The 9533-nt window shown below is 45.5% G+C and overlaps 1 protein-coding gene across 1 annotated transcript; it reads left to right on the top strand.

The window, feature by feature from the left end:
* Window positions 1–553: 553 nt before the first annotated feature.
* LOC108343683 (adenylosuccinate synthetase 2, chloroplastic) lies at window positions 554–3518 on the top strand. The gene is made up of 4 exons (XM_017582007.2): window positions 554–1000; window positions 1743–2435; window positions 2654–2965; window positions 3147–3518. The coding sequence occupies exons 1-4, from the start codon at window positions 719–721 to the stop codon at window positions 3315–3317; spliced, it is 1458 nt and encodes a 485-aa protein (XP_017437496.2). The 5' UTR covers window positions 554–718; the 3' UTR covers window positions 3318–3518.
* The last annotated feature ends 6015 nt before the right edge of the window (window positions 3519–9533 follow it).

The raw sequence follows: 9533 nt of genomic DNA, 5'->3' as shown, positions 1-9533 counted from the left end.
TGATTTTTCATTTTTCATGCGGACCACTCACATTTAGACACGTGTCTCGTGTCTAAATGTTGTCAAAAGAGGTTGTTGAAGTATATTTTCCTTTTTAAATAGGTTTAATCCTTTTCGACATCCCTATTTATGTACGAATGTCTCAATTGGGTCCTCGTTTTCTAAAGTGTATCAAAATAGTCCCTAATTTTGAAAATTGATATCAATTGAGTCCTTTCCGTTAAGTTGGCTGGACGGCGTTAAAAAATTGATGAGTGGATGCTGAGATGACGAACGAACGCTCGTCCACAAGCGAACGAACGCTCGTCCACCAGCGAACGAACGCTCTTCCTTCGCTGGTGGACGAGCGTTCGTTCGTCATCTCAGCATCCACTCATCAATTTTTTTAACGCCGTCCAGTCAACTTAACGGAAAGGACTCAATTGATATCAATTTTCAAAATTAGGAACCATTTTGATACACTTTAGAAAACGAGGACCCAATTGAGACATTCGTAGGATGTCGAAAAGGATTAAACCTTTTAAATACGTAGACTATATCTCACTATTCTACGCTGTGGAATCCAATAATGGCTTGAAGTATCAGCAGCTATCAAAACGCAACATTGTCAACAACACATCCTTTTTGTGTCCTTTTTGTGTTTGTTTTTTTATTCTCTCTCACTCTCTCACACATTGTTCTATTCTTCAGTGAGTAGGATCTTTAGTGTGTGTACACAATGAACAGCATCTCATCGATCACGTTTGATTCTCACGCGATATGCAACCTTCACTGCCCCTTTTCATCTCGCCGCTTTAATCTCGCTCGAAACCTTGTCGTATGCTCCGCTAAGCCCGTCGCGCCTCCTCCCACCAAGCTCGCCGCCGCCGACACATCCGCCGCCCGCATCGGCTCGCTGAGCCAGGTCTCTGGCGTGCTGGGTTGCCAGTGGGGTGATGAGGGCAAGGGTAAACTCGTCGACGTCTTGGCCCAACACTTCGAAATCGTTGCTCGCTGTCAGGTACCGTGCAAGTTCTTTTCTTTTTACCCTTTCGCAGCTTTTTCCCTTGTCGCGAATCGAGGGATGTCTTGGAATTTCGATGGAATTAATGGGTTGTGGTGGAAGTGTTGTCTTAGGGTTCATTTGTCTGTTTACCAGTGCCTTTGTCTAAGGTTTTTGATTTTTTGATTCATATGTTTTTGTAATAATTTATTATAAGAAGTACACTGAATTCAATCTTGAATTAGGTGTGCCGTCAATTTGTCCCTGAATCTACAGTGATGTCATTTTCGTTTCTCAAATTATTAAATAATGTTTATTTTAGTTCTCCTTTGTTACCAAAGGACAGTGGATTTTGACTTTTGAGTCCCTGAAATTACAAAAAGTAAGAATTCGAGAGGGAAATCTTTCGTAATATGCTGTCTGATACACTCTTTTGAATTTCGTTTCTACTGGTGGTTGGAATTTATTTGAAGTCATAAATTTTTCAGTCTGGTTTCTTCTTTAATGAGTACTGTACATGTTTTGTAGCTTCAATCAAATTTTAACCTAGAGAATCTGTTTTTTTATTTTATTTTTCTTCTTTTCTTAAATTGATTGATGTCTGGTAATTTCAGGGACTATAACGGCATTTCTGCAGTTCCAGATTGCGATAGGGTTAATTTTAGGGATTATTTTGGTGTATTGGGATCGCTTGGTGTTGGTTTGTCTTTTTTGTTGTTGCTTTGCACTGATAATTTGTGGTTATTAATGTATTTCTCAGGGTGGAGCTAATGCTGGGCATACTATCTACAATGCAGAAGGGAAAAAGTTTGCGCTTCATCTTGTTCCTTCTGGTATTCTGAACGAGGATACTCTGTGTGTTATTGGGAATGGGGTTGTAGTGCACCTGCCGGGGTTGTTTAAAGAGATTGATGGTCTTGAGTCAAGTGGGGTCTCTTGCCAGGGGAGGATATTGGTATCTGATCGTGCTCACCTGTTGTTCGATTTCCACCAAGTAGTGGATGGATTGAGGGAAGCCGAGCTTGCTAAATCTTTCATCGGCACCACCAAGAGAGGCATTGGACCCTGCTACTCCAGCAAGGTTAACCGTAGTGGTATTCAAGTAAGTGATTTGAAGTATATGGATACTTTCCCCCAGAAGCTTGATGCTATATTGTTAGATGTAGCATTAAGGTTCAAAGATTTGAGCTATGGTCCAGACGTGCTAAGGGAAGAAGTTGAAAAATACAAGAGATATGCTGAGAGGTTGGAACCATTTATTGCTGATACTGTGCATGTCATGAATGAGGCCATAACACAGAAAAGGAAGATTTTGGTTGAAGGAGGACAAGCAACCATGTTGGACATTGATTTTGGAACTTATCCTTTTGTTACATCGTCTAGCCCATCAGCAGGCGGGATATGCACTGGTCTTGGTATTGCTCCAAGGGTGATTGGTGATTTAATAGGAGTGGTACGTGGATATTTATCTGTTTTTATTGTTCATTAGAGTATTTATCTGTTTATCGAAATTGTTTTTGCTTTTGCTTCTTATAACTAATTGTTCTTTACTGCCAAACATTAAACACTTGGCTCAGGAACTTCCAAGTTGTTTCTGTTTTTTTTTTTTTGTGTTAAAGAATATAATGTCAACAAATTAAGCTCATACTTAATTTTATTTTGGCTGTGCAGGTGAAGGCATACACTACAAGAGTTGGTTCCGGACCTTTTCCTACTGAAATTCTGGGTTCAGGGGGTGATCTCCTCAGATTTGCTGGGCAGGAGTTTGGCACAACTACTGGCCGTCCTCGGCGGTGTGGCTGGCTGGATATAGTAGCCTTGAAATACTCGTGTCAGATAAATGGTTTTTCATCGTTGAATCTTACCAAGCTGGATGTTTTATCAGATCTTGAAGAAATTCAGTTGGGTATTTCTTACAAACTGGATGATGGCACCTTAATCAAATCATTTCCCTCTGACCTCCGTCTTCTTGAGCAATTGAAGGTAACTTTTTTCCATCTTTTCCATCCACTCCATTGTTGGTCCTTCTGGATCACCAACTAAATGCTTTGATTTGATACATTCTAACATAACCAGAACGTGAAAGAACAGGTTTTTCAAGGAATGTAAAGCTCCTTAATTGCTAGGGAGCTTGTTTATGTTTATATGTTTTTTTATGTTGTAGGTGGAATACGAAGTACTTCCAGGATGGAAGTCTGATATTTCTTCCGTAAGAAACTACTCTGACCTTCCAAAAGCTGCACGGCAATACGTGGAAAGGGTAGAAGAACTTGTGGGGGTCCCTATTCACTACATTGGTGTTGGACCTGGACGTGATGCCCTCATATACAAATGATTTTTCATGTTGAATTTGCATGCCTCTGTAGGTAAAGTTGAGGCTTTTTGCGGTAGGGATGCCAATTCCCGCTAACATTTGATGAGTTTTGGGATGAAAACATATTCGTGGTGACGAGTGAGGATCACCTACATGATGTAATATGGTGCTAGCCGTTTTGAATGACATTTTGGGTTTCATATAGAAATTTGATTCAGGATACTCTACCGTCTAATTTTGCAATACTTGTCACAATGATGAGTCTGAGTTAGATGTACGGTGATAACATGTGTCCCCTTATTGTGTTACTCATGTGGTAGAAAATAAATGTTATACTATCAACAATGTGATAAAGACGAAGGATATCATGTGATATACATTTTTGGGTGAACATTGAAGAAAAATGTATTGAAGTAAAAATGTGTTAAACGGTGTAAACAACTCATATGCTATCATGAAACGTACTTGAAACATTAAATAAAGTTAACAAAATTTGGTTAAAAGGACTAAATTCACATATTTTTAAAGTTTGGGGACTAAATTAGTCTAAAGTTTTGAAGAGGGACTAATTTCAATTTTCGCTGAAAGTTAAGGGAAAAAAACATATTTAACCCAAATATATATATATAACTCTTAAAAACATAAAAAGGTACTAAAAATTTAATTATTTTAATCCTAAAAAATATTCATTATTGTATGATTTTTAGTAGATGGTAGGTTACTTTTTAATTTTTTATACATTCAAATAAAAAAATTAACATTAGAAATTGAAGAAATTAATATTTTATTATACGATCTTATATAAAATTATAAAGTAAAAGCAAATCTTATGTAATGCAAATTTAAATTGAAAAAAAAACTGAAAATAAATAAATTCAATTAATTAATAATAATTATATGGACTCATTTAAAAGCAAAAGCCTACCATATAATTTACACATTATTTTTCATATGAAGTCTTTGAAGAAGAAAGATGCACATAATCCTGCCACAAATCGTAAATGTTTCAAATATAAAGATAATATTTTGTTTATATAACCCCTCATAGATAACGAGATATAAACCGTATATGAAACTACTTAACAATTACTAAATATCTGCAACTCATCTCTTAAAAGGTCAAACTGAAAATCACAATTGGCCTGTTGCTTTTTATACCCCCATTAAATTGTCTCCCCCACCCCATCAGAAAACTTTCAGAAATTGTTTTCCGTATTTATGAAATTGTTTATGGTGATTCGGAAAATAGATTTCGTAAGGGATAAGGTACTTGTAGAAATGTGATAAGGTGCAGGAAGTAATTAACTGAGCAGCTATTGCAACAGCATTTTCCTTTCACCTTCAAGCCTGATCCCTAGACCTTTCAATACCTTCACCAACAACTACAACCCCAGAAAGTAGAGATATTACAAACTCTCACCATGCATATACATACTATACATACATGATATAATTTATAAGCTATCTGGAGTAATAAAAAAATATTATAAATAATTAGACTTATAAATAAAAAAAATTAAGAAAACTATACAAAACATACTATAATCAGGATAATCTCTTCAGCTCAACAATCCGACATAACCTATCTTGTCCAGTACAATTTGATAAGCTAACCGAGTCATCCGATAACCCAACATCATTAAAAAAAAAGCCATGACCATCAGAGACCAATATCCAGACTTCAACCTTGAGAACAAGATTGACCATCAAGCGGTGGATAATGTTAGGTGTACCAGCAGGACCGGACGCCGTACGGAAAGACACACGTCGCCAAACGGACCGGCCACCCATGTCAACCTCCTGATTGTCCAGAAGGTATGTCAGGGCGGACGCCCATTTATATACCAGCAGGACCGAGCGTCCAAATGTGTCCGGACGCCCGCGTCACTGTATGTCCTCCCAACGCGCGGACCGAACGAGCGGTTAACACTGCCGCCTGCCAAGGTCATGACCATCTGGGTGTCCAAACTAGCGGACGTTCAAGGCCGCCCACCCAAGTCAGAATCAGGACCGAGCGTCCAAACTGGCGGACGTCCAAGACCGTCCCTCCCAGGTTGGCATCCTTGGCCGGTTGCCCTGTTGGCCGACCGTCACGACCGTCATTCACTATGCCGACCCACGCTTGGTTGACTACACGGTTAAACGCTACTGACTCACTAAGGTGTGACTGGGACGTTATCAGGCCTACTAAAGGTAAAAGGGCCGTTATCAGGCCCATTAAAGGTAAAAGCCCATTACAATCAGTATAAATAAAGGTCTCAGGTATGAGTTCTAGACCAACTTTCCTTACGATGCAATGCATACATGCATCACAAACTGTTCTGTCATATTACTGACTTGAGCGTCGGAGTGCCTTTGACAGGTACTCGACTACCCGGCTAGGAGTATGGAGCAGCGCCTGGAGTAGGAGGGCGTCCGCCCGGCTTAGAATATGGAGGCTAGGAGTATGGAGCAGCGCTTGGAGTAGGAGGGCGTCCGCCCGGCTTGGAGTGGGGAGCAGCGTCCGTCCGTCACTATACCATCCGCCCGGTCTGCGTCAGCTGGAGAGAAAGCATCCGCTCGCCTCTACCGTTCGTGATCGTTCATCCGCCCAGTCAAGTTTGTGTTTTAACAGGATCCTCACGGAAAATGTCAAAACATTTGGCGCCCACCGTGGGGCCGTGTGATTTCAAACACCCAATGGTGACCACGAGAAATATGAACATCCGGCCCCAATTCCCGGCCGTCCGGCCTCAAGTCTTGGCCGTCCGGCCTCAATCTTAGCCAATTTGGCATCCAGCGTCCGGATGAAAGGCCTCAACTCTCGGCCGTTCGGCCTCCTTGATCTGGTGCGTCCGGGGGACATGCCCAAGCTCTTTATTTGCCAATCCGAATTATGCCGCTCGGCCATACTTTTTCTCAAGTGTCCGGTCGCACAAGGACTAGACCGTTCGGCCACCTTGGTACTTAGCCAAATTTGGCATCCAGCGTCTGGTCATCCGACCTGAACTCCCGGCCGTTCGACCTCAACTCCCGGTCGTTCAGCCGTACGAACTCAACCGTTCGACCTCAAACTCGGCCATCCGGCCTCACCTGTCCGCCATCTGGCCTCAAGTCTCGGCCATCCGGCCTCGACCTCAGCCAAATTTGGCATGCAAGCCTCGACGTTCGGCCTTAGGTACGCGGTCAAATTTGGCAAGCCAGTCTCAACCGTCCGGCCTGGAACTTTCGGTCGTTCGTCCGAAATTACCAAGACGTCCGTCCCTAACCGTCCGGCCATTCGGCCTCCAAGGTACGTATTCGACCTCTACCTCCCGGCCATTCGGCCTTAGGTACTCGGCCAAATTTGGCATGCGGCATTCGACCGTTTGGTCACAAACACTGGGCTATCATGCCTCTATCGTCCGTCCTTTATGGTGTCAAGGGTTAAGGCACCCAACGAGTGGTTATTCTCGGAGGTGCTCTCTAGGGCCAATCCTTTTCATCCGAATATCTTCAACCGACCAGTCCACCTTACAAGGTATGAACACATACTTTCTTTAAACTGGAAATACGATCATGTTTCCCTCGTAATACAGGTGACCTGCCATAATTACACGACTACACAAAGCAAAAAGGGCTCTCCTTAATCATCCCGCATCAGAAAGTCCAAGTTGATGAACGGAGTTTCACTCCTGTCAGCTTGGCCGGACGGTGCACGGAGCGTTCCACCGAGAACCACTGCCGTCCGTCCAGCAAAAGTCCACATTGATGAACGAAGAGTTCCCCCGGGAACGGCCGGACGGTGAACGGAGAGTTCTTTCCGAAGAACCACTGCCGTCCACACCCTAAAAAGTCCAAGTTGATGAACGGAGCGTTCCCCCGGGAACCACTGTCAACTTGGCCGGACGGTGAACGGAGAGTTCTTTCCGAAGAACCACTGTCGTCCGCGTCCAGCAAAGGACCAAGTTGATGAACGGAGTTTCACTCCTATCAGCTTGGCCGGACGATGCACGGAGCGTTCCACCGAAAACCACTGTCGTCCGCCCAACAAAGGACCAAGTTGATGAACGGAGTTTCACTCCTGTCAGCTTGGCCGGACGGTGCACGGAGCGTTCCGCCAAGAACCACTACCGTCCGTGCCAAAAGTCCAACCTGATGAACGGAATCACTCCTATCAACTTGGGCGGACGGTGAACGGAGCGTTCCACCAAGAACCACTGTCGTCCGTGCCAAAAGCCCAAGTTGATGAACGAAATCACTCGTCAGCTTGGCCGGACGGTGAACGGAGCTCAGCCAGACGGCTCCCAAAGGTACGTATTCAATCTCTACCATTTGGTCGTTCGACCTTAGGTACTTAGCCAAATCTGGCATCAACATTTGGCCGTCTGGCCTCAACAAGCTCTCGGCCGTCCGGCCTCATTAGACTCTCGGCCATTCGGCCTCAACAATTGGGCGTTCGGCCTCAACTATCGACCGTACGGCTTCAAAGAGCGCTCGTCCGTCCGGCCTCAAAGAGCGCTCGTCCATCCGGCCTCAAGCGGTCATCCGCCCGGCCTCAAAGAGCGCTCGTCCATTCGGCCTCACCATCAGCCATCCGGCCTCAACTCTCGGCCGTCCGGCAACAACATGGTTTCGGCCATTCAGCCTCAACTCTCGGCTATGAAACCTCGAATACAGGTCCCCCCGGCATAGACCGAGCGAGGGATAACACAAGAACGTCCGCCCTGGTCGAGCGCCAAGGCCGAACGTCCATCCACTTAGCCGAATAGGACTGACCGTCCAATGTGAGCGTCCAAGTAAACGTTGTCCGACTGCACAGGGACCAGGCGATCCTCCCAGGTCGACCGCATATAAACCGATCGTTCACCAGGTCGGCCACGCCCAAGGGCCTCAACATCTTGGTCTAAATTCTCAGCCTCGAATAGCCTGAATAGGCATGACTGTTACACTCCCGTCCACTTACAAACAAGGAGAAAAGACCTAAAAAAGGAAAGCAAAGCAGGGATCTCTTCCCTTTTCATGAGAACCGTCTACAAAAACCCCTCCGCATAATAAAATTATGCTCGAGCTTGGGGGACTTATGTACCAGCAAGACTGGACGCCGTACGGAAAGACACACGTCGCCAAACGGACCGGCCGCCCATGTCAACCTCCTGATTGTCCGGAAGGTATGTCAGGGCGGACGCCCATTTATATACCAGCAGGACCGGACGCCGTACGGAAAGACACACGTCGCCAAACGGACCGGCCGCCCATGTCATCTCCTGATTGTCCAGAAGGTATGTCAGGGCGGACGCCCATTTATATACCAGTAGGACCGAGCGTCCAAATGTGGCCGGACGCCCGCGTCACTGTATGTCCTCCCAACGCGCGGACCGAACGTGCGGTTAACACTGCCGCCTGCCAAGGTCATGACCATCTGGGCGTCCAAACTAGCGGACGTCCAAGGCCGCCCACCCAGGTCACAATCAGGACCGAGCGTCCAAACTGGCGGACGTCCAAGACCGTCCCTCCCAGGTTGGCATCCTTGGCCGGTTGCCCTGCTGGCCGACCGTCTCGACCGTCATTCACTATGCCGACCCGCGCTTGGTTGACTACACGGTTAAACGCTACTAACTCACTAAGGTGTGACTGGGACGTTATCAGGCCCACTAAAGGTAAAAGGGCCGTTATCAGGCCCATTAAAGGTAAAAGCCCATTACAATCAGTATAAATAAAGGTCTCAGGTATGAGTTTCAGACCAACTTTCCTTACGATGCAATGCATACATGCATCACAAACTGCTGTGTCATATTACTGACTTGAGCGTCGGAGTGCCTTTGACAGGTACCCGACTACCCGGCTAGGAGTATGGAGCAGCGCTTGGAGTAGGAGGGCGTCCGCCCGGCTTGGAGTGGGGAGCAGCGTCCGTCCGTCACTATACCCTCCGCCCGGTCTCCGTCAGCTGGAGAGAAAGCGTCCGCCTGCCTCTACCGTTCGTGATCGTTCATCCGCCCAGTCAAGTTTGTGTTTTAACAGGATCCTCACGGAAAATGTCGAAACATTAGGGGTTGGAAAGTATATGAGAGAAGGAGGTATAAAAGAGAGAGAAGAGGACCGAACGGGGAGAGAGAAGAGGACCGAACGGGGAAAGACATGGACAGAACAGTAGAAGACGGAGGAGTGGATTGGCCGAACGGTAGACAAGGGGGAGTGAGTGGGCCGAACGATAAAAGGCGGGGAACGAGTAGGCCGAATGGTAGATAAGAGGAAGCGACGGTTGGAAGCTGCAAGAAA

Source organism: Vigna angularis, chromosome 8 (genome assembly GCF_016808095.1).
Source record: "Vigna angularis cultivar LongXiaoDou No.4 chromosome 8, ASM1680809v1, whole genome shotgun sequence".
NCBI classification, from domain to species: Eukaryota; Viridiplantae; Streptophyta; class Magnoliopsida; order Fabales; family Fabaceae; genus Vigna; species Vigna angularis.
Note: the sequence above shows the minus strand (reverse complement) of the source record. Positions and strands in the feature narration are given on the sequence as shown.

Excerpts from the sequence above, each read along its gene's own strand:
- LOC108343683 (XM_017582007.2), top strand. The coding sequence starts at position 719 with ATGAACAGCATCTCATCGATCACGTTTGATTCTCACGCGATATGCAAC. Across the intron at positions 2,436-2,653 it reads TTGGTGATTTAATAGGAGTG|GTGAAGGCATACACTACAAG; the intron begins GTACGTGGATAT and ends TTGGCTGTGCAG. Across the intron at positions 2,966-3,146 it reads GTCTTCTTGAGCAATTGAAG|GTGGAATACGAAGTACTTCC; the intron begins GTAACTTTTTTC and ends TTTATGTTGTAG.